The 24,917-nt window shown below is 38.0% G+C and overlaps 2 protein-coding genes across 2 annotated transcripts in view; one reads left to right on the plus strand and one right to left on the minus strand.

Moving 5' to 3' along the window:
* The window catches only part of LOC124798272 (nurim homolog), a 61,013-nt gene extending 51,215 nt beyond the window's left edge, over positions 1 to 9,798 (plus strand). Inside the window, exon 6 of the mRNA XM_047261598.1 lies at positions 9,769 to 9,798. The gene's annotated coding sequence lies outside the window, so the exon portion shown is untranslated. The remainder of the gene's footprint in view (positions 1 to 9,768) is intronic.
* A 7,624-nt stretch (positions 9,799 to 17,422) lies between these two features.
* LOC124798292 (ubiquitin-conjugating enzyme E2 S) overlaps positions 17,423 to 24,917 on the minus strand; it is a 71,649-nt gene continuing 64,154 nt past the window's right edge. Inside the window, exon 5 of the mRNA XM_047261623.1 lies at positions 17,423 to 18,383. Coding sequence (XP_047117579.1) covers positions 18,240 to 18,383 — 144 coding nt within the window. The 3' untranslated portion in view covers positions 17,423 to 18,239. The remainder of the gene's footprint in view (positions 18,384 to 24,917) is intronic.

Below are 24,917 nucleotides of genomic sequence, written 5' to 3' on the forward strand. Positions count from 1 at the left end.
AAATCAGCAGGTGGCCATATGTGCATCTCTGCTTGCTCATAATCAGTTGGCTTGTGAGCAACACTGACCATTCCTGTCCTGTATCATTACTGGTGGCAAGGAATGATAGGAAAAGAAAGGAATGGTTGAGCCCAAACGAAGCAGCAACTCTCCATAAAGCTCTCCACAAAAGATAATGTTACGCATCTGGTGGAACAACAATGGTGGGGTGTGCTATGAATTGCTTCCCCAAAGCGTAACCATCACTACTGACATTTATTCTCAACGAGACGTCTTGCAGACATGATCCGAGAACATCGACCAGGAAGACTGTGTGAAGTGATGCTACTCCACAATAATGTCTGCCCACATTCTGCTAGAGTGACAGAAAACGCTATACAGAGTTGGATTGGGAAATCATTCCCACCCACCTTATTAACCTGTTTTTGCACCCTCAGATTTTCATCTTTTTTGCTTTCTATCAAACAACCTTCAAGGAACTTTCTTTCTGGATGAAAATGTGCTCAGAATTAATAAATTGGTTTCATTAAATATGTGTATTAGCTTATCAACTAATAGTATGATTTTTTATTTATTAGCTTTTAAACAAGCAACATGATGTCAGTATTTTATCAGCAGTTTTTCCATGTTACAGCTCCATGCATTCCATTCTGTCATTTTTTTTAAACTTCTTTATATTGGGAGAAATTCCTGTTTAATAATATCGGTTGAATTTGAGCGGATGACAGACAAACTGAAAAAATCCTGCTAGGTATTATTTAGCTACCAGACTGTTCTTCATCAGATATCAGATGTACACGAAATATGAGCATGCCCCCCCCCCACCCCCCTCCCACACACACACACACACACACACACACACACACACACACACACACACACACACACACACACACAAGCACAAGCACTGTTGTTTCCAGGCACTAACACCCAACTGCAACTGTGTTTGAGGTAAACAGCGATCTTTGCTGAGATAGGTATTGGAGGGTGCAGAAGGGGCTTGGGGTGGGGTCAAGGAGGGAATAACATGGTAGGTTCAGTACCAGATGTGTCACATTTTACGTACTGATATAATTATTCCCGGACTAAACTTGATCTCACTACCTCCCTTTGTGTGTTGTCCTGGTCCTGCGTGAACCACGTGTATTTTGTTGCACTTCACCTAGTACCTTTCCCCACACCCAACTGACTTCACATCTACAGCCACCTTCCTTGTCACCATGACCAACTATATCCTCACCCGTGATCACTTCTCCTTGGAAGACAATACCTACCAACAAGTCTGTGATACAGCAATGGGGACCCACATGGCGCCATCCTAATTCAGGGACCATCTAGAGGAATCTTTCTTAACCAACCTGAAACCCAAACCTCTTACCTGGTTCAGTTTAACTGATAATATCACCCCAGAACCTCAAACCTTCTCCCCTCTTCACTCCGCCTTGTCCTCCTTAACCCAACAAGGCAGCTTCCTCAAGGATGGCTACATCAGTACATCTGTCCACATCAGACCTACCAACCATGAACAGTGCCTCCACTTCAACAGTTGCCACCCATTCCCCACCATGAAGCACCCTTCATACAGCCTAGCCACTTGTGGTTGTCATGTCCGTAGTGGCACACACTCCATCCCCAGATACACGTCTAGTGCCTCACTGAGACCTGCACAGAGCAAAATTACCTTCCCCACCTTGTCCAGAAACAGATCTCTCATGCCTTGTGTCTTCAATCACTTACCATCTCTCTGCCCCCCCCCCCCCCCCCCCCAACCAGATAGAAGTGACTGAAACATGTTCTCTGTCAGGGCTGTGACCACCTCTTGCCTTGCCAAGAAATGATTTTCTGCATCCCTCCCATGGTGGTATTCTGCCATCCGTTCAACCTATGCGGTATCCTTGTCTGTCCCTAATCCAGCTCCGCTCCCAACCCTTTGCTCCAGGGCTCATATCCCTGCAATAGACCTAGATGCAAGACTAGGGTTGCCAGAATTTGTTGCTAGCAAACAAGGACATTTCTCTAAAATTAACTAAAAATGGCCATAATTTGTGAATCATAAACTGGGACATTTCAGGACACTTTTCTTAACATTAAAAAACTGAAATATTTGTGCAAATTACTGCTATATTGAATTGATAGAGTAAAATAAATAAACAAACACTTTACACTGTAATTAATTTAATAAAACCGACAGTAGGGCATTCAAATGGTTATTACATTATATAATATTAGTGCTGGTAACATAATACTTTTTTATTTTGAAACATTAATACGAGATACAAAATCATCTACCAAAACACTGTATGTTGAAGTGCAAAACCAGGGGTTTGGAATTGCTGAGATTGAGGTCGAATACATATGGTAGACCAGTGTTAGTAGCTCAGCAAGTTCGTTTTCACTGCTGGCCAAAAGCATAGTGTTGTCAGCAAAAAATGGAGGTTGTTAACAGTTCTACCATAAATTGAGATTCCTTTAGTCCAACCACGAAGAGCATTAATATTGGCATGTTCTGCATAGATGATGTACAGTTTGGGGGGACAGAATGCAGCCCTGTCCTGACTCGTTGTGATACACTGAATGAATCACTTGTGCCAGTACTTGTCTTCACAGCTGTGAATTGATTATTGTATAGACTTCCGATCAAAGCTGTCAAGTGTGGACACCAAAATCTGCAAGCAGCAACCACAACTTTTTCCAGACAACACAGTCAATGGCTTTCCTCTAGTCAAGAAATCAGATGAAGACGGGAACACAGAACTCTCACGATTTCTCAATTATTTGTCATATGGTGAGAATCTGTACAAAAGTTCTGTTTCCTTCAACAGAACCTGCTTGTTCTGTGGATATCTCAGATCGAATGTATGGCTTCAAACACTGGTACAAGATGTAGAGAAAAATTTTGCTTGTGTGGGATATGAGAGCAGTTGTTTGATAATTGTAGGGTAGGAAGATGAAGAGAGACTTCAGCCAGTCTTCTGACCACTCCTCATTTTCCCATATTCTTGTACATATTGAATGCAGAACATCAACACCTTTCTACTCCAGTTCTTTGATTGCCTCACCAGATATATTGTGTAGGCCAGGGGATATTTAGATCTCCAGATGTAATTTGATTAACTGCTTGACTTTCCGTACTGTTTTTAATCCCAGAATGCAACACCTCATCACAGTATCTTCCTTGTCTCCGATAGAGTTGCTGTTCTGATCGTCTACCACCCACATACAAGGATTAATTTTACTGCTGATGCTGTTAAGTTTCGTGAAGAGATCACATACTTAATTGTGCTTGTGATGTTCTATCTCATCAGAGATACCCTGAATGAAGTGTGGTCTGTCCTTTATGCAATTCCATTATATTTCTCTGCAAATGTTCTTATACCTGTCTTCATCCTGGGTGGTGTGGATACGTTTATTTCAGGATGCTTCTCTGTTAACTTATCTGTAATGTGGACTGTGATATCCAAGGATGATTTGCACTGTGTTGTCATTCTGATGTTGACACATTTTCATTGACAGCAGATCATCACTTCCACAGTCAGCTCCAGGGAAGGTCGAATAGTCCAAGGCCAAGGTCTTCCAGTGTCTTCACACCACGGTGAAGTCAGTGTGGTTTCTAAATCTATCACCACATGATATCCGGATGTACAGTCATCTTGGGTGATGATGGAACTTAGTATTACAGACAGTCAAGCCGTTACTCAAGCAGAAATCTAGTATGTATCTGCCTTAGTCATTTCACTCTTTCTTGAATTAATGCCTGTTCTTTGTTAGGAATCTTACAAAGGACTTGTTCCAGTTGCTCATAAAATTCCCCTATCTCCTCATCCAGTGCTGCAGCAGTAGTGGCATAGATTTGAATGATGTTGAGTTTACACTGAGAAGCACTCAGTTTCTGATGTGTTCCTTGAGGTGGGGGTTAGTGCTTCTTTTTGTAGTTCCTATGCACACTTGACAACAAAAGCATGGGATTTTATATACTCCTTAGGTGGCAAATAGCACGTGGAGGTCCCTTGCACTGTTCAATTATTCGATCACCTTTCTTGTTGGTTTAAAGTATGTAGATGATGTCGCAGTTGGAAATTATTTTCACAAGGGATATGATAGATCTCTCTCTTCTTCATTCGAGGAGCTCTTTGCGGTGTGGGGGAGTAGCCATGTATGTGAAAAACGGCATCCCATTTGAGTCAATTGATGTTTCAAAGTACTGCACTGAAAAGGTGTTTGAATGATGTGCAGGTATGGTTAAATTTAACGGAGCTAAACTTCTAACTGTTGTTATTTATAGATCCCCAGACTCCGATTTCACAACATTTTTGCTAAAGCTAGAGGAGGTTCTTGGTTCACTTTATAGGAAATACAAAAAGTTAGTTATATGTGGTGACTTCAATATTAATTGTATAAGTGATTGTGCAAGGAAGAGGATGCTGGTAGACCTCTTTAATTCATATAATCTTATGCAAACCGTGTTCTTTTCAACGAGAGTGCAAGGGAACAGTAGAACAACCATAGACAACATTTTTGTTCATTCCTCATTACTAGAAGGGCATTCTGTTAGCATAGCAAAAAGGTGAATGGCCTTTCAGATCATGATGCACAAATTTTAACTTTAAAAGATTTTTGTGCTGTAACACATGTTAAATATAGTCATCAGCTCTTCAGGAAAGCTGATCCAGTTGCTGTAGAGACCTTTGTAAACCTTATAAAGGAACAAGAGTGGCAAGATGTTTATAGCGCTGATACAGTAGACGATAAATATAATGCTTTTCTCAAGACTTTTCTCATGCTCTTTGAAAGTTGCTTTCCGTTAGAACGTTTAAAACAGGGTACTAGCACAAACAGGCAGCACGGGTGGCTGAGTAGAGGGATAAGAATATCTTGTAGAACAAAGTGGCAATTATATCAAAACGTTAGAAACAGTCAAAATCTAAATGCAGCAGCCCATTACAAACAGTATTGTAAGGTGCTTAAAAATGTTATTAGGAAGGCAAAAAGTATGTGGTATGCAGACAGAATAACTAAGTCTCAGGATAAAATTAAAACCATATGGTCAGTCGCAAAGGAAGTTGCTGGTCTGCAGAGACAGGTCGAGGATATAGAATCAGTGCGTAGTGGGAATGTCCGTGTTACTGATAAGTCGCATATATGTACAGTATTTAATAATCACTTTCTGAATATAGTAGGTGAACTAAATAGAAACCTAGTCCCAACAGGGAATCATATAGCGCTCTTAGAAAAAAGTGTTCCGAGATTGTTACCTGAAATGCTCCTCCATGATACTGACAAGAGGGAGATTGAGTTAATAATTAAATCACTAAAGACAAAGAACTCTCATGGATATGACGGGGTATCTAGCAGAATACTGAAGTATTGTTCTATGTATGTTAGCCCAGTTCTCAGCCATATCTGTAACTTTTCCTTTAGGAGTGGTCGGTTTCCTGACCGATTAAAGTACTCGGTAGTGAAGCCACTTTATAAAAAGGGAGACATTGATAATGTTGACAATTTTAGACCTATTTCTATGCCATCGGTGTTTGCTAAAATTATCAAGAAGGTTGTATATACAAGGTTACTGGAGCATTTAAATTCACATAATTTGCTGTCAAATGTTCAGTTTGGTTTTAGAAATGGTTTAACAACTGAAAATGTTATATTCTCTTTTCTCTGTGAGGTGGACAGATTAAATAAAAGGTTGCGAATGCTAGGTGTTTTCTTTGATTAGACGAAGGCTTTTGACTGTGTTGACCACAAAATATTACTGCAGAAGTTGGACCATTATGGAGTAAGGGGAGTAGCTTACAATTGGTTCGCCTCTTACTTTAAAAACAGAAAGCAGAGGGTAATTCTCCGCAATATTGTGAGTGGTAGTGATGTTCAGTCCCAATGGGGCACTGTTAAGTGGGGCGTTCCGCAAGGGTCGGTGTTGGGGCCACTGCTGTTTCTTATTTATATAAATGATATGCCTTCTAGTATTACAGGTGATTCAAAAATATTTCTGTTTGCTGATGACACCAGCTTGATAGTGAAGGATCTTGTGTGTAATATTGAAACAGTAACAAATAATGTAGGTCATGAAATAAGTTAGTGGCTTGTGGGAAATAATTTGATGCTAAATCACAGTAAGACTCAGTTTTTACAGTTTCTAACTCACAATTCAACAAGAACTGATATTTTGATCAGACAGAATAGGCATATTATAAGCGAGACAGAACAGTTCAAGTTCCTAGGCGTTCGGATAGATAGTAAGCTGTTGTGGAAAGCCCATGTCCAGGATCTTGTTCAGAAGCTAAATGCTCTAAATGCTGCTCTATTTACCATTAGAACAGTATCTGAAATAAGTGACACTTCAACACGAAAAGTAGTCTACTTCGCATATTTTCATACGCTTATGTCGTATGGTATTATTTTTGGGGTAATTCTTCTGATTCAAAAAGGGTATTTTTGGCTCAAAAACGGGCTGTTCGAGCTATATGTGGTGTAAGTTCGAGAACCTCTTGTCGACCCCTATTCGAAAATCTGGGAATTCTGACATTGCCCTCATAGTGTATATTTTTTTTAATGTCGTTTGTTGTTAGCAATATTAGCCTATTCCCAAGAGTTAGCAGCTTTCACTCAGTTAATACGAGGCAGAAATCAAATCTGCATGTAGAATGCACTTCCTTGACTCTTGTGCAGAAAGGAGTGCAGTATTCTGCTGCATCCATTTTCAATAAGCTACCACAAGAACTCAAAAATCTTAGTAGCCCAAACACTTTTAAGTGCAAACTGAAGAGTTTCCTCATGGCTCACTCCTTCTATTCTGTCGAGGAGCTCCTGGAAGAGCTAAAAAATTAAGCAAATTCCAGTGTAACATTGTTGATTTTCTTCATTTAAACTTACGACTTGTCACCTGAATATGTTTTTTTATATTTCATTTTATCTGTTTCTAATATCATGTTATAATTTCATGTATTGACTCGTTCCATGACCATGGAGACTTCTCCTTAATTTGGTCCCACGGAACAATAAATAAATAAATAAATAAAAATTGTCTCACTTCACCTTACTTTCAATGGGACGACAAATTCAGTGAGCAGACTAGTAGTGTGGCTATGGAGAACCCATTCAGCACAGTTGTAATTAATTTTTATATGAAAAATTTGAAGCAGCAGCCCTTCAGACAACGAAGAAGAAATGCTCACGTTGGCTTCAGTATGTGGATGATACTTTCTGTATACGGGCTCATCGACAAAAAGAACTCTCTGAACTTCTAAATTTTCTGGATAATGTTAATTATAACTTCATTTTTGGTGTGTGGGTAATTAGAAGACCTGACAGAACTTAGGGCATAAAGTCTACAAAAAAACCTGCTCACGTGGATAGCTACCTCCACAAAAATTCCCCATCATCATACCAAGTAGAAAGGAGGAGTGATCAAAATGTTAGTGGTCTGAGTTGAAAGAATCTGTGAGTCACAGTGCTTGGAGGACGAGCACAATCATCTAACAATGTCCTTCTAATAGGTCTAGAACTTCTAATAGAAGCAATTAAAAGGAAAGGTCTCCTTCCATTTATAAAACCTCTACCTGCCACTTACCACAGCAGGAGTATATTAAACCTCATGCACTTGCAGCCAGTTGTACACAGGAACTACAAAAAGAAGCATTGACACTTGCCTTAAGAAACACAAGAGCTATTGTCACCTAGGCAGTGTGGATAAATCAGCAGCAGCAGATCGCAAACTAGGAGCAGGAAACAACCAAACTGGTTTCTCTGACAATGTGGTTTTAGCAAGATTTACTGCACTAGGATTTATAGTGTCCATAGAAATTCAAAAGCTCAAAAACAGTTTCAACAGAAAAGGAGGGCTGAAATTAAGAGGAGTTGTGGGCCTTAGGGCATAGTGAAACAGCTACCAGTTACTCCCTACTACTAACTCCATAGCAAATGTCAGCACAACATCTTAAGCAGCAATCTGATGATGTTAAGAACCAACCAATGCATGGATGCATATAAACAGTTTGGCTTGCTGAGATTGTTAGAGTCTGTAACAGCTTTCTGAGTTATTAGAACCTCTGATTATGTCTCCAGCAATGGAAGACAAAATGTTAGGCAGAGGATTATGCCTTGGACCATGGCCTTATTCCCATAAATCAAGTATCAGTAACATCAGGCTGCCTGTCCACATGAATGGCTGCCGCCAAACTTTGGACAGCTGGACCACCCAGTTGCTGAGCATACTTCACAGTCTATGCCACAAGGACATTTTCCACTAACACGAGCTTTTCTGAACTGTACAGGGGGAAACTCACTTTGGAATATACACTGCTCAAAAGAATTAGGGTGTCTGTCGTACTCCATTGAGCAATAATTGAGGACTGGGTACCGTACCAACTTATATTTACCTTTCACAGATTAAGTACACAACAAAACATCAATCATTTACATAAAAAGAACTGAAACGTCTGACAGACATTGAAAAAAAGTGGAAACAACCATTCATTCCATCATCCTGAGTGCTTGTAATTGGACTTTGTGAGCTTCAGTAATATGTATGCCCTCCGTGAGTGTTTATCGCTGCCTGACATGCTCTGTGTAAGTCTGATGAGGCCACCCTGTGTTATCCGCTCCCATTCTTCAAATGAGAACCCACGAGAGTTGTTGGAGAGTCTGTGGTTAAACAGGACGACCTGCAGAGAGGGCCAGATATCGGTCTTCATATGTCTCGTGTACTGATGTGTCACCATTTAGCATGTCCACAACAAGTGGATGACACAGTGAGAGGCATTGTTATCTGCAGCACCACAACCGAAAGTCTATCCTTTTTGGTTCAAGCAGATTGCCCTTGCAACTTGCACAACATTAAGATAAGCACATTCAATGCTATGATTGAATACAACATTCACAAATGATAACTGCCATCTGTGTACCTCACTAGGAAGCACTGGGACATCAGTTCTCACTTCCTTCTGAGGAGTCACCTGACACTAGTACATAACTCAGCTAGCAGATGGTGAACAATTTTGCTGCCTATATTGAAAGCAAAATCTCAAGCCATGCAATAGGACCACAGCTACAGCCTGCATAAAAATAGATTTAACATACTGGACACTGATACATGTTTCCCCTAACTCTTTTAAACAGTGTATCTTCCATTCCTGTAACACCCTGGTCTCAACCTTCTATAGCCCCTTCCCTGCCGCCACTTCAGCCCTACATACACCTTCTCTCCATCCAATGCACCTACTATGCTTACCCCCTTCTCTACTTCTCTCCTCTTTGTCCCCCTCCTCCCCACCCCAAGCACAGCCTCCTGATGGGGCACGTAACAGTCCACTATCCTGTCCCCACCACATCCTTGCAACCATACTCTGCTAGCCGTCCCTCTTATGTACCCACCTCAGCAAAGATTACTGTTCACTTCACTTCACGCACAGTCACAATTGGATACTCATGCCCAGAGTTGAGTGTGGCCATTTGTGTCTGTTTTCTCTACAGCTGGTGAAGGTTTTAGTCTGGCAGCTAAATAATATCAAACAGTACTTTTTTTCAATACGTCTGTATGCTACTTAAAGCTGCTTTTCTGTGATAATCTATCCATTTCACACTGGTTTCAATTCCATCCCAGATTTTCCATTGTTTGATTGGTTAAATTTTTATCATGAAAGTCATATTGATGGAATGTCATGCAGGAAATTTCTGACAATGCCAAACAAAATATTTATGATAACCATTGTTGACATATATATTGGATATTACTTGTTAAACACCTAAGTGTATTCCTCCCTGTTACAGGTTTTGTGTAAACCTGGCTGCTAATTTATACAAAGAAATAACAAATGGATTCCGCTGATAAGCATATAAAACCAGAAACATCAGTTGGCCTGCATCCTTTTTGTGGTGACTTACTATTGCATAAATTACACTCTCTTAGCACTGTTTGAATAAGGTTACCCAATGAAGAATAGCAGCACATATTTTCAGAAATGCTTACCATTGTGTTATCTATATGTAATATTATAACTTTCATTTTGAGAATGTTTACAGTAATTATTGGAAGAGAGTTAAGTTATATGAGATAGTGAAGAGACAAATAAATATACCCATTCTCCCAATGGTCTTTAGTCATTGAAAAGAATTGGCAATTGTCAGTACATATGAAAAAAAACCACATGTTTTCACAAATTGAGGTGTAATACTTAAAACGCCAAAGCAATACAAAGTTAACATTGCCCCGTTTTCCAAATAAGTACAAAATTTACATGTGATGATCTCATAATGTAAAATTTTTTGTTTTCCCGTGTCATGCTTCTCATATCAGTGTGGTGTGTTTATTAATACTGAGTGATTGATTACAAACTTTTCATGTGCTAGTCCTCAGCGCTTTAACAGATACACAGAGTTGCAAGAAACTTGTAGCCTTTGTATTTGATAAATGAATTATTACTTTTCTCCCATTTATTTCAGTCTGTTAATAGATACATTATTTATAAACAAAGCAATAATAGTATTGGATTGTTGTAGCATAATTACCATCTCATTATGCTTCAAAGCTATAGTTGTGCTGTATTTAAGATTACACTGTGCATGCTACTTTCATTTAGGAAATTGTTTAGGATATGAACTATTCATTTTGAATTGTTAGTTCATATTCTCCCAAACAGTTTATGTGCTATACTATATAGTTTTCCTATCTATATGTCTTGGGCCTTTCAGAGAGAATAGTCCCTTTTCAAGCCTTACTTGTATTAATTCCAGTAGTAAAGGCATAAACTTCTAATCTTTTTAAACTTATTTGTCAGTATTAATAACCACTTAATTTTCTATCACTTACATTTTATATATATATATATATGTGCCACCAGGACCTTTTGTAATGCCATCAAGGCAGTATACTCTTTGCTAAATAAGTTTGCCCTACAGCGTGGAACACTTTTTTGTTTTGTTTTTTAGTAATGATGATCACAAGTCAGTGTACTATTATTTTAATGATGATTCTTGAAACATGCATTTTGTATGGCTGTGACCATTACAAAGAATTTGGTCATGTAAATACCAAGCAGTGTAGTGCAATAAATGGTGCTTATTGACAATCATATTCAGCTTATCACTGCCTTACAACTTAATATCTGTATTTTATTACAAATTATACTTAACACTATATCTGCAATAATAATTATAAAAATGCTATGCACTGATCAAGGAGTTTCTGTGCTAAGGATGTTAATTATTTGCTGTTGACTTTTTTTACGGTGTTATTTAATATTTTTACAGAGTATATTTAAAAAGAGTTATTTATTTTGTATTGTGTGTGTATTTCTAATAAAAATATTTACATGCAATTAAATGTCTCATTACCACCTCTGAGCTCTGCAACCATATTGACTATATAGCAAAAACACATTTCATGTTGATGGAACTCTACATTTCTTTTGTAGGCCAATCAAAAACTGTAGGTATTTGCCAGTTTCACTGTATTTTAATTACTGTGTCTTTAAGAATGATCTGTTAAGAACTCAGTTTCCGGTGATAAACTTATTGCACATTGTCTCATTTTGTCAGCTGCTATTCAGAGTTCAGAATTATTTTCAAAGACATTGAAAATTTACCCAAGTTTGCTTGCTGCTGATCACCAAATGACGGGTGGAAGTACACAACACTTTAAAGATGAAAAAATGACAACTACAAACTGTTGCTCTTTTCTGGTATTTGTTTGAGTGTACACACACACACACACACACACACACACACACACACACACACACAGTGGGCAAGACTAATTGACTGCAGCTCGCTGTAGTGCGGAAATTCAGTTACCTTGCTGGATGTTTATATTGCATCTCCTTTCATACCATATGCAAAGTTATCTGATTCAACTAGCATTGCCAAAAGAGCCTTTATACAGAAATTATTGTATGACCAGGCAGGGACTGAACTTTAGTCCTGTCAAATACAATACCTGAACCTAAACCAAGGTAATATTACATTTTGAGTGGAGCAACTACACTTTAACTATAGATGGGGTAGAGAACAATGTAATTGTCAACACTAGAGAAGTGAGGAGTTCTGAAGTTATATAGTTATAAGCAGATCGAACAGTCCACCCGTGGACAGTGGAAATGGTGTGCTTGTGTCAGTTTACATAAGTTGTTTGATATTTAAGCATATGGTAGTGGCTGGATTCAGATGACATTATCTTAGTAGGCTGAGTTTTGAAAGGGCATTTTGCATACTTTGAGACCAACAGTTTACGATTTCTTCATTAACAGTGACCAAAGTCGGAGGAGATGGCTTATATCTGGATGCTTCGATCATTACCTTGAAATCTTTGCACTATAAGTTTAAATGGTCCAACAATGGGAATGTGATTTTGATCTTCAGGCCACAAATTTGATTGAGAGTTACATAATTAATGAAAGTGAAAACTTAAGTATATATTGTGACCAGCAGCAGAATCACAAAGTGTAAAGGGGGTCCCAGGACGAACAATCATTCAGAGCAAAAAAGGCTAGTAAATGTGTGCTCTGAATTGTCTATCTTAGGAATTATGAGCATGAGTCCATCTTCACTAGTGTGAAACACTTCTACTGAAGAAATGCTCATAGCTCTTAAGGTATCAGTATGCATTTTAGAATCCATGTTTACTAGACTTTTTTAGCTTCTTGTGATATCCCTGAATATTGACCATTCTTCCTGGAACACCGTGTATAAAGCTCTTCAACGTCCTCATTCAAGGCATGACCTCATTTCATTTACGGTCTTATTCGCAATGTATTCAAAATTAACATAAAAAAAGGATTTGTCTCTTGTAAGAACACGGATATTGAATGACTATATCAGAAGTCGTTAGTAGCTATATTTGGAAAAGTTATGCGGACGGGAACCTTTTTGTTTTTCCATGTTTCCAATGTATTGGGGGAAGAGATTGCATCAGAAATCTATTTTCTCTGCTCTTTTGTGACCAGATGACTTGCCTGTTTCTCTCCACTGAAAAACTGACTTACGTGATTCTTTCCCCATACAGCAAAACTTTGATTCCTCACATCTTTGGGCTCACTTAATTTTCTTCCAGTTTTAGCCTCTCATGGTCATTCCGAACTGAGCTGTAGCACTAACTCACATTTTGAATAAAGTTGACTTACCTGATTTTTTTTCCCCCTGACCCAAGTTTGGAGGCAAGGTGTGCGCAGTAAACTCATGCTGGTGCTCTTCGAACCTCACAAGTACACTGCAAGCTGAGACACACGCTGCATTGTCCTGCTGGTAGATGCTATCATGCACGATGATCCCACCTCCAGCCTGCACCCTTCCAGTGCTTGTTGCACAGTGTTTGCTTTCAGACGTTTTGTGTCATACATGGCAACAGCCATCTGTCCGAAGGAAGATATAACTTGAGTCATCTGGAAAGGCTACCTGTCAGCACTCAGTGGACATCCATTTGCAGTATTGGCATGCAAATTCCAGCCTGCATCATCAATGTACAGCATTCGGCATTAGTGCACCAACAAAGAGCCTGCTGTGGAGGCCTGTTCACTAAAGGTCATTGAGTAGACATTTGGTAGCCTCTTGGTTCATCTGGGTAGTCAATTGACAAATAGTAAGACATCTATTCAGCCATACAAATCTCCACATCTGTCTTTCACCCCTGTCATCTATGGCCTCTGGTGCACAGCAGTTGCCTCAGCAGTAGTTGTAGAGAGTACCATTTTGACACACGTTATAGTTTAACCAGTGTAGCAAGCAAAGAGTTTACAAACTTAGCCATTTCAGAAATGCTTCCACTCTTGACCCAAAAGCCAATGATCGTGCCCTTTCAGATATCTGATAAATTGCTCCATTTCTGCATAACAACAATGGCTGCACTGGTTTCCACGCCTCCCACCCTCGACACACCGCCACCTGCTGTCTGCAAGAGGGCGTTGCGCACTGACGTCTAATGAGTTCTAAAGAACACTATATGAAAAACAAATAAATTGTTAAATGAACTCAGCATGAAATAGTGAGTAATAACAATTCTGTCAATTGGTCATTAGGCATAAACTGTCAACTGTGTTATAACTAATTCATAATTGATATGAAGCTTTGCTATAGTACTATGTTGCATTTCAATCTACGATCATCAAAATAACAACAGGCAAAGCTTTTTTTCATGAGAGTTACAATAAGACATTCACCGTGCACAGCATACCGTTGATACCACACTAACACACAAATATAAATCACCAACTGTTCATTTTTTAATGTCTGTTTCACTGCACAGTTCATAATCTAATCATATCATGTCATGTCATCTGAAATGTGCATGTTATTCCCCTACCTCCCTACAAGAGGTTTTTGTCTCAGCCTTTTGTTGTATCTTTTAGTTTCGTTCTATGATTTTTTTATTGGTCTATGTTTAAACTCCACACCCAGATTCCACCCTACGTCCTTTTTAAGTCGTCAGGAAAATGCATTCCTGTTTCAAATATTCCTATCTCCTTAATTAGCAACAAACTAAATGACACTTAGTTTTGACTGGTCCTCTGTATTATTTATTCCAGTGTAAGTGCTGATACGCACAATTTTCTGTTTCGTCTCTTACACGTTGTAGAATTCACTATTAAACTTGCAGTTAGCAACCACAAGGACATAAACAAAACAATTACTGTATTCCTGCCAATTGTAAAATAGCACAGCAGTTCTACTGTCAGCTTCTTAAATGGAAGTACTGGAGGCCTGTGAATATTTGTATCTTAGTATATGTCAATAATAAGACTATAAGAGCGTTTACCAACTGTCTAAACATTTGGCTTTCCAAAATAGTTGCAAAGTTAAATTTACTTGCTAAAAGATAATTAGTTTCACTGCAGAAAAATTACAGAAGAAATGGGGGAAATATTTTTTTTTTTTTTTTTTTTTTTTTTTGAGCGTTCACACGTGTCTCCAACAAACATTGGTAAATTTCAACGATTGTCGAAGCAATACTGTCAGAGATATAGTCACTGGTTTGACTCCACATGCAACTTGACCCAGAGTGTGAATTTCTGGAAACTGAGCTGTTATCACTTGGGCAATATTTTGTTGAAAGAAGTGAACTCTGGCGAGCTTGTAAAGCTGTACGCATTCTCTTAGAGATGATAATGGAAATAATTTTACAACCATATTCACCCAGACAATTTGAGACAAAATCACCCGAAACATCAATGCCTGAAAAGATTTCAAAGTTTGGCTTCTTGTATCTCAGGGATTAAAGATATGATAAATGAGGAGCCTGGCATATAGTAATTTAAGAACACAATGTTCTCAAATATGAAGTTCCACTTATGTACCACTTCCCAATACTTAACAAATGAAGTGTAAACTTGAAGATTTTGTAAAAGGGTAAAAAACTTTTTTTTTTCGACCCGATTTTTGAAAAAAAAAAAAAAAAAAAAAAAAAAAAAAAAAAAAAAAAAAAAAAAAAAAAAAAAATGTTCCATAAAACTTTTCAGTGCTCAATGGAAAGACTATGGTTTTAGCCACCTAAAAAAGTGTATTTAATTATCAAACAAGGACTAACAATGCTAGATAATTTGAATCAATGTTGGGCATGAAAATTGTGGAATGAAGAAATGTAAACTTTGGATTCTTATGTCTCATACAGTAAATGCTATTTTTTTGGCTTGAAAGACAGGATTCTGCTGACAGTATCAATTTCCAGGAAATGAAGAGTAGGAAGTGGCTCAAAAATGTTGAAAAATATAAACTGCAATGCTGAGAAGTTTAAAATCAAAACTGACATTACTTTTTGCTTGACGCCTATATGAGATACTCCTAAAGACTGGGAAATCAGAGGTATGGCACTTAGCAAATGGCTTTGTAAGCAGACAAGTATCACAACAAGGCTTTGGAACCTAAATCAAGAAACCAAATTACAGGCTTTGGGACCTGAATGAAGAAACCCAACTGTGGCTGTTATTGCACAGCTGTTGGGAATGACCCCTATGGCTATGTGGTTGTTGGTTCATGTTTTTGAACTGGTAGTGATGATGACACCATGGATCAGAGAAATACAGTGAGATTTACAGGTCAAATTAAAAATAAAAACCAGTGCGATGAGACACAGACAACAGGTTGCTACAATGTAGCCTATTACTATGGTACATACCCTCAAATTTGTCCGTCATTTTCAGGTATTATTTAGAAAATTGAACACGATTTTCTGAATGCTTGAAAACTTTCTCTTTCCAACTGTGATTAGTTTGAAATAAATTATGGAAAACAGATTTACTCAGAGCAAATTGAATGTGGTTTATTTTTGTAATTTTGATGAAAACCAAGATAGAATTGATTTTGTAGAAATCTACAAAGCAGTACTTTTTATATATTTCGAATGAGATTAGTTCGGAGGTTGTAACAGAAAATGGTATGAGTAAAAGTAGTGTCAAATATGCACTATTTTCACCTTCTAACAAAATTTGTCATCTTTTCGACGAGACGAATTTGCACATTATTGGAAAATAGTGGGTGAATGAAATTTTGTATACCAAAATCTTTGTGCAACTGATCTAGTGGATATTATTTTTCACATTCAGTATGCATTCACTCCACAAGATATAAGAATCCAAAGCTTACATTTTTTTCCATTTTGCAATTTTTGCACCCAACTCTGATTCAAATTATCTAGCATTGTCAGCCCGCATTGAATAATTAAATACACTCTTTAGGTGGTTAAAAACATGACCTTTGTAATTAGCCCAGTTTTTAAAAACTTTTGCAAAATCAGTTCGGAAATACAGCATTTTTACCTTTTTATAAAATCTTTCAACTAGTGCTTAATTTATTCAGTATTGGAATGTGGTGGATAAATGAAATTTTACATTTGAAAACCTTGAGTTGTTAGGTTACTACATGCACAATTTCACATTCATCATACTTTTAGTCCCTGAGGTATATGACGACAAACTTTGAAATTTTTTGGGCAATTTTTCTATCATCATCATCATCATCATGCAAATGGCAAAATGCAGTTGTACAAGATGGTCAAATTTCCAAAGCATTGACCAAGCTATAACAGCACAAAGTCACCAGAAATTCATGCTCGCACTGCGCAGAGTCGTGCATGGAGTCAAAGAAGTGGTTTTCTCTGCCAGTATTGCTTCGACAAACATTAAATTTCACGTGTTCATCGGGGACATGTGTGAATGTTCATATAACTTTGTCGAAATCCATGAAAGTCGAGCAGGGAGGCCTAAGGGAGCTGAGATGGAATGACCCTTATTATACCAACTCCTTCACACATGTAGGAATTTAAATGGGGTGGTTCTCTAGATAACATAATCTTTGATGGAACTGTCACCAGTTAAAGCCTTTGAAAAATAAAATAAATAAAAAGCACACATGTGTAAGAATGAGAAATAAAGCTCTTGTGTCCACTGAAATACCAATCAGTTTATATAGGTTGGGGGTAAGAATATATCAACACTGCTAATCAGACTTAATTCAAAATCTTTACTTAAAATCTTAGTGGCAAACCAAGGGTGCTCCCACAGATATGCTATAATGATAAAATTGAGAAGATGGCATGACAGTGGTTGATGTGGGGAAACATGAGTAACAATGATTTTACAGTCTCTTTCATGCAGGTAATACCTTTAGAATGCATAAGACTACAAGTCACATTATTTACATTCTAGTTACATTATTCTGTGCAAACTAATACAACATATGTACAAAACCACAAGCACAAACAAATGAAGGAACAACATACGTAATTAAATAAGTGAAGTAAAGAAAGCTAGTACACCATTTCAATACTTATTCACACCTGCAAAACATGTAGTTGTGATGCATTAAAATGCTTATTTTTTTCAAAGCTTCATTGTTTCAGATTTTGTGCAATCAATGTATGCAAAACAGAAATTTTACGACAGTATCAAAATTTGGCATCAGAAAATTATTGTTAAAATTTTTCACTGAACCGACATTTTACAAGACAATTTGTATACATAAATAAGGACTTTACACTAAGCCACTAAACAACTGGGTTGCCAAACAACTAACATTTGATAGAGCTTACAGTCAAGGAAAAAGTTTTTATTTTGGGGTGGGGTGATGGTGATGACACTTGCACACGAGAAATCATTTTAACAGGACTGACTGATTACTTTGCCATAGAAGTATGACAGTCTAGAGCTTTTAGTGTCAGTACACAATCCTTTGTTGACAACACACGTACAAAATTGCAATCCACTTTCATTTCTGATTTCAGGATGAAGTGGTGAGATCATACATCTTGCAAAATAATTTCACAACCTTTTCAAAGTTCTCTTCTTATCTTTCAGCAGCTTCTTTTTTTCAGCCACTTTTTTGTCTCCTGCATGTTTCTTTGCCATTGGTCCATCGCCGGAAGAGGCACCAACTTCCAGACCAGGTTTAGGCATCTTCGATGACTGAAAATATATTTTTCCTTCTTTTATTAACTGATTATACAAAATACAAATTTTGCCACAATTATCCATTTAACAGTCATTATGTATCAATGTTATTTTATGATCTAGCAGTTGCTACCCAAACATTGCACTAGATGAATGTGGTTACATAAAACACCACCTAGACTTGTCCCCTAGCAAACAAAGTGGAGAAAATGCAAGGAAGGGTGACAGATACAAATGAAATACAAAAGGAACTAAGTACAAAATATGACCACAACAACAAAAAAGTTACATAAATTTCAGGAAGGAAACTGTCAATGGGAGGGTAAGGGTATTTTATTGACAGCAAATATTGATGAAATATCTCAGGATTAAAAACAATAAACCCACTTTTCTTTGTCTTGTGTGTTTATATTCATGTGCAATTTAATGAGAGATAGCTACTATGTAGGGGCGAAATGACAGTTTTGTTACCAGAAAATGAGTAATTCAACATGTCACGTGACGGTCATTTCATCACACCATGTACTGGCCGTTGATCTGAGAGTGTGGTAAGATTACAGCATAATGTGGGTTTCTGATTCATGAGACATACTATCACTGAACTCAAGCAGTCACTGGCCTGTCACACACTGTCACAATGAGGGTAATGCACAAAATATCTCAATTTGTAGAAAAAGCTGCCATGTAATGACAATGACATGTGGCAATGTAATGACATGAGCGGTCACAGTGCCACAAATCTCGAAGTTTAATGCTGGGCACCAATAACCAGTGGGGAACCATAAATCAAGAACCATCTTCTTGCTATAGCATACCTTCTCACTGCACATTACAGGGTTTAAGAGCATCACCTAAAACAATGAAATCAAGGCACTCGTTGGTACATGTAGATGATAGGGCAAGATTATATTGTGAATCACACAAGGTGACGCATCCTGTTATTCAACAGAGCACCATTCAAGCAGCTGCTGGTAATGGTAATCTTGTGCTGTGGATATTAGAGTGGGATGAACTGTGGCCCCTGATATGTCAGCATCCATTTATTCGGCTATAGCAACTTGCAAGCAAACTGGATCTGTATTGTTACAAAGACAGTGCAACTCCCCAATTTTTCTGTAATTTGACAAAGTGCTTTGAAGAACACTAAGCAGATATGGGAGTGCTTTCATAGCCAGCCCAAACACAAGATCTCAATCCTATTGGGCACATCTAGGATGACAATGAGGAAGATGTGTATGTCTTAGATTCCTCTCCAATCAATCACTGAGTTGCAAGTGGCCATCTGGATGGTGTCTTGCAAAGTTCTTTTCATTATGCACTTCTGCTGTCACCATGGGGAGAGAGAAATGCTACATACCACTAAGTATTTGTCTCTAATTAAATTACTCTTTAGTGTAATTGCACATAAAAGAAAATTAACATGTAGTGACACTTCCAGAGCAATATGTCCAACAAGCACAGAAACATTAAATGAACACACAAGAAATCCCTTTGTGTGAATCAACCACAGCACATTATTTACTTTGAGAGACCATCTTACATAAATGTACTTTACAATAGTGTCCTGAATTCAATGTAACCATCTATTTTGCATCCTTACACATTCCTGAGCCTATTTGTTTGGCAACAAATGTTTAGATATATCAACCAGTTTATTATCTGCAACAACATACTTGGTATACTACGTACTTTTCTTTTCAAATGACATTATCAATCAAACACGTCAAAATTAAATTCCAAGCTTTTGATGCACACTGTAAGCTATAAACTGCTTTATTAAGGTTACCTAGATACTACTTGGTCGTTCACTAAATTCAATTACTATTTTTTATCTCTCTTTAGTTTACTTCATTAGAGAGATCATCTTTCATGCTCACATAGTTTTCAACAAAAATTTCGAGGTTTATAGCAACAAACTGACAATTATCTCTCACTTGTACTTGAAAAGATTTAAATTCACCAACTTCAACACAACTTCATGTCAATTTTTCTTTGCTGTATCTGACCCAATCTAAACTTTCAGTTTCAGAACCTTCAGCATTTAACCATATGGAATACATGTAACCCTGGCATTTACAAGTCCCAATGGCATTCTGTTTACAAAGTGAACAGCAACCAATAATGCTTCTTACCATAAAGATTTTCCCATGTTATAATTAACAACAGGCAAAAAGCTTTGTCTGTTGCTGCAAAATCAATACAATATGCTGTAAATGTAATGACATATCTTTCTTTCATAATAGATAGAAGTAATAGGACACTTGAGACCAGTGTACTCTAGTTCCACTGGCCATTTTGCTGTTGTCATTTTCAGATTATATGGAAGTTTTGTTTCCTTACCTTCCACTGAAACAGTATACAATTCTGGTGTTTTCCTCTCCTCAGTTTTAATTCCTTCCACATATTTTGAAAGCAAGTTAAAATATGCATAATTTGAATATCCTATCATTTGATGTTACTGGAGAATTCTGATGCATATATTTTACATAGCTTTTTTTCTAACAACTGCAACTATACCTTCTATCCTTTCAATAGAGCTCTTACACTTTAAAATATAACTTTGAAACCACTGTTATACAATCTGTGCACTAGTAACTTATAGTGACGTAAGTTCAGAAAGACTCAGTCTGTTTCAACAAAAATAGGCCATGTCAGTAAGTAGGGATAAATGACTTGCCTTATTGTGTAGGTGTGAGGGTAGGGGGGGGGGGGGGGGGGGTGAGGGAGAGAACCTTATTAAATATCACAATATACCGAATTTGCATACCCTTTCTCATTTGCTTCTTTTGTCTCCCTGTAATGATATCAATGATAATGCACCCAAATCTTTTGTGTCCAGAGCCATCAAATTCAAGGCATTTAAAACCAAACTGTTTTTCTTCACTTTAACTATGGCATTTTCTCCCATTTTTAACCAATTCTATTTCTCTCACCACTTCCATTGTTCCTTAAACAAATTATTGTGTTCTTATCTTCTGAAAGTGCTTCTTAAAATTCACGTTTCATTTCACAGTCTACAGATCTACTGTTCAAAATTTCACATTTTCTACTGATAAGTCAACAGCAGTTATATTGCTCTTATTTGTGAGGCAATACTAGTAAAATAACGCAGAGCGTCTTTCTCCAATCATTGCATCAGTCAATTATAGATCACTTACGAAGTTGTCAAATTATGACAAACTGCCTATTGGCTTCTGTAACCCGCCGACGTTCATCTAATGATTTTTCTGATGTTTCGCCAGCACGAGTGGCTGGCATTGTCAAAGCTTCACCCTCCATTGCCGGTGGTGAACATTGATTATTGAAATGATTATTGAAGATATCTTGTGCTGAAATAAAGTTCAGATGCGATAACCACTTCTATAGAAGTAACCATCTAACCATGCTTTTTGTGTGTTCAAATGAATCACAAAAGTTTTCCTATTATTAAAAGTACAACATTGCAATATTTTATGTATTCCAAATGACAACTTATTTCCATTATTATTGACCAGCAATTTTATATAGCTTCTCAAGATTATTGTGTTCCTTGACTTTTTTAGTTTATTTGTTCCAGAAATGCTGTTTGTTTCATACATCCCTGTGAGTTATGGTGCATGCAGTGTGGCGTAGAGGTTAGCGTTGTTGGCTCATGCGCTGTGGGTTGACAGTTCAAACCCAACCACTAGCAACTATTTGTTATTTAGTATTTATCAATTGTGGAAGTTTCTCGTAATATCCGATGTTTGTAATGCTGGTAGGTTCTGGAGTATTCAGTGTCTGTATAAATAAGTGCACTCTATCCAGAAAGTTAATTCTGTTCTGGATGTCCTCTGGTGTTCATGATACACGTGCCTTTAAATGTGCCTTCAGTGCTACACATTTTATTTCATTGACAATCCTGCTTTCAGATTTGACTTAACTCTGGTTACAATACAACCTTTTTTTGGTGGGGACACCTGATATATCAAAACATTATGTCACCATGGCTCGAATCATGCAATGCAAAAGCTGTTGCCTACATGAACAGTAACCAGAAGACAAGCAGTACATTGCTCTGAAGGTCCGTTAATTCAGGAGACCAATAGATTCCGTGGCAGTAGTAAGTCTACTGCACATGTGGTATCGGTATTTTCTGGAGGCTCTGGTCAGGACCTGACAGAACAGCTGAAAGGATTTGACAAGCTATCCAAATTCAGCAGGTGGGATACTATGATGCGTTTGACAAATGTGTAACTTTACCTGGAGGGCACAGTCCAGCTACGGTTCAAGAACAATGAAGAAAAGCTCAGCAGCCAGGACAAATTACAGGCCGAACTGAAGCAAAATCTTGGCAACAGTTGACAGCAAGTCTGCTTAGCAGAAGACCAATTGAAGTAGAGGTCCTAATGTATTTGTGGAAGGATACATTAATACACACAGCATGCTTTGGTCCTTTGTATCATACTGAATCCGAATATGACAGAAAGTGAAAAAAATCTCACATCTGATGAAAAGAGTTGCAGAAGACATGTACCAAGCTTTTCTGGGAAAGAATATCACAACAACAGAGGAATTCATCAAGTGGTACCAGAACATTGAGAAAATGCACCACAGTATGACTGATCACCCAAATGTGGTTCCTATAATAGTTGTGGAAGACCGCCACAACTTCACTTCTCTCATACTTCAGGTATTAAGAGAAGAGGCACAGCATTTTAATACTGCCAGAACTGTTGGTCCAAGTACATAAGTGAGATATAGCAGCCAAACATGTTGGCCACATATGTTGTGAAGAAGCATAAAATGTTGAAGAAGACATGTAAGTATCTCTAGCACCAAGCTTCACCATTTGAACCAATTAGGAAGAATGGATTCGGCCAGCTTGGACTTACACTGCAGCCAAAAAACAACAATGCAGCAGCCAACTAATGCAGGTACAAACAACTCCACTGCCACATTTAACACCCCACAGAAGAAGTGACATTTGGAGGGCAGAGGACAACACACTGGTATGTTTTCACTGCGCACACCGTGGACATATTGTACACTAGGCAGAGAAGGAAGACTACTTTTTGATGACTACTATCAACCATCGTAACAGTTTTACTTACACCCATCAACTACAGATTATTATAGCTGTCCTGTAGGACGAAATCCATTACTGTAGCCATTCACTGTATCAATTGCTAATCTGGTCACTGAATAAGCTAGGCAACCATCCATGGAGGTGAGGCCATCATAGATGAATTTCCTCCACAAACAGTCTCCAAGATGTCAGGAAATCTCACTGACATCGATGGTTAACTCGTATTAGCACCAATGGTTGACTCGTATTAGCACTAGTCAACTACAGAGCTGAATGTTCATCGTCACCAGCAACAGAAGGCTACGTTCCATAACAAAATGCAAACAGAAAAAGAGACACAAAACCAGTATGATTGAATCCTGATAACATCGCTTCTCTCACATGCCAGATTGTAAGAAAAGATACATAGCACTTTACAGCAGGCAGAACTATCAGACCAATATACAAGAGATGGTGGCCATGAATGTTTGACCCCATATGTCAGGAGGTAACACAGAATGTTGAAGAAGAGGTTTATTGATCTTTGGCACCAGTCTCCAACACGATGATCAAGCCATGAAGAATGTATGTGGCCAACCCAGACTTCTACCATTGCTGTGATATGACAACCCAGCACCCAACCAACGCAGGTACACCCAATTCCTCTACCTACTTAAACTCCTCGCAGAAGAACAGACATACGGAGCATAGAGGATAAGATGCTAGCCTGTTTTCACTGTGGCTGCCTGGACAAGCACACTACTGCAGAGTGAGAACTCTACTGTTTGTTTACTACTACACCATAAGACACCAACTGTCACAACAGTTCTATTCACATCAGTCAACTGCTCATAGCCATAGCCTGGATGAAATCATTGCTTGTCATGTCACGACAGTTCCCCTATCACTGTGCAGAGGTACCAGCCACTTGCATAGTTGCTGAATTTGAGAAAACTAAGCAAGGCAATCATCTGTGGAGGTAAGTCCAACAAAGATGCAAGGTCTCCACAGACAACAGCCACCGTGTCACAAAATCTCACTGACACCGTAATGAACAGCCAACCTGTCTGTGCACTTTTCTGAACTGTTAGATTCTTATTGTCATCAACTACAGAAGACAAAGTTCCATGATACAAGAGGGACTATGCTGAAAGTTGGAAACGGGAAATGTTCAGCGAACAGGAACTGTAAAATTAACTATCAATGACAGAACACAGACCTCTGAATTTGTGATTTTAGTAGAATGTAGACATAACATTATTCTCAATCAACAAAAGAATCATGTTCTGCTACTGCTACAGACAATACAGGGTAGGACAATAATATCACATTACCAATAGGATTTGCCCCAACTGAGGAAAAACATCAGCTAGAGATAGCTAATCTGCGAAAATTTTGTCTCTTTTATAGCCAGAGTGGAGAAAAGAAAGACCAAGTCACCCACGGTAAAACACCATATCAACACAGGGGATCATCCAACAATTAGCCAGTGTTCATACAACGCATCGCCAACTGAAGGATGG

The sequence above is a fragment of the Schistocerca piceifrons genome, chromosome 1 (genome assembly GCF_021461385.2).
Source record: "Schistocerca piceifrons isolate TAMUIC-IGC-003096 chromosome 1, iqSchPice1.1, whole genome shotgun sequence".
Lineage (NCBI taxonomy): Eukaryota > Metazoa > Arthropoda > Insecta > Orthoptera > Acrididae > Schistocerca > Schistocerca piceifrons.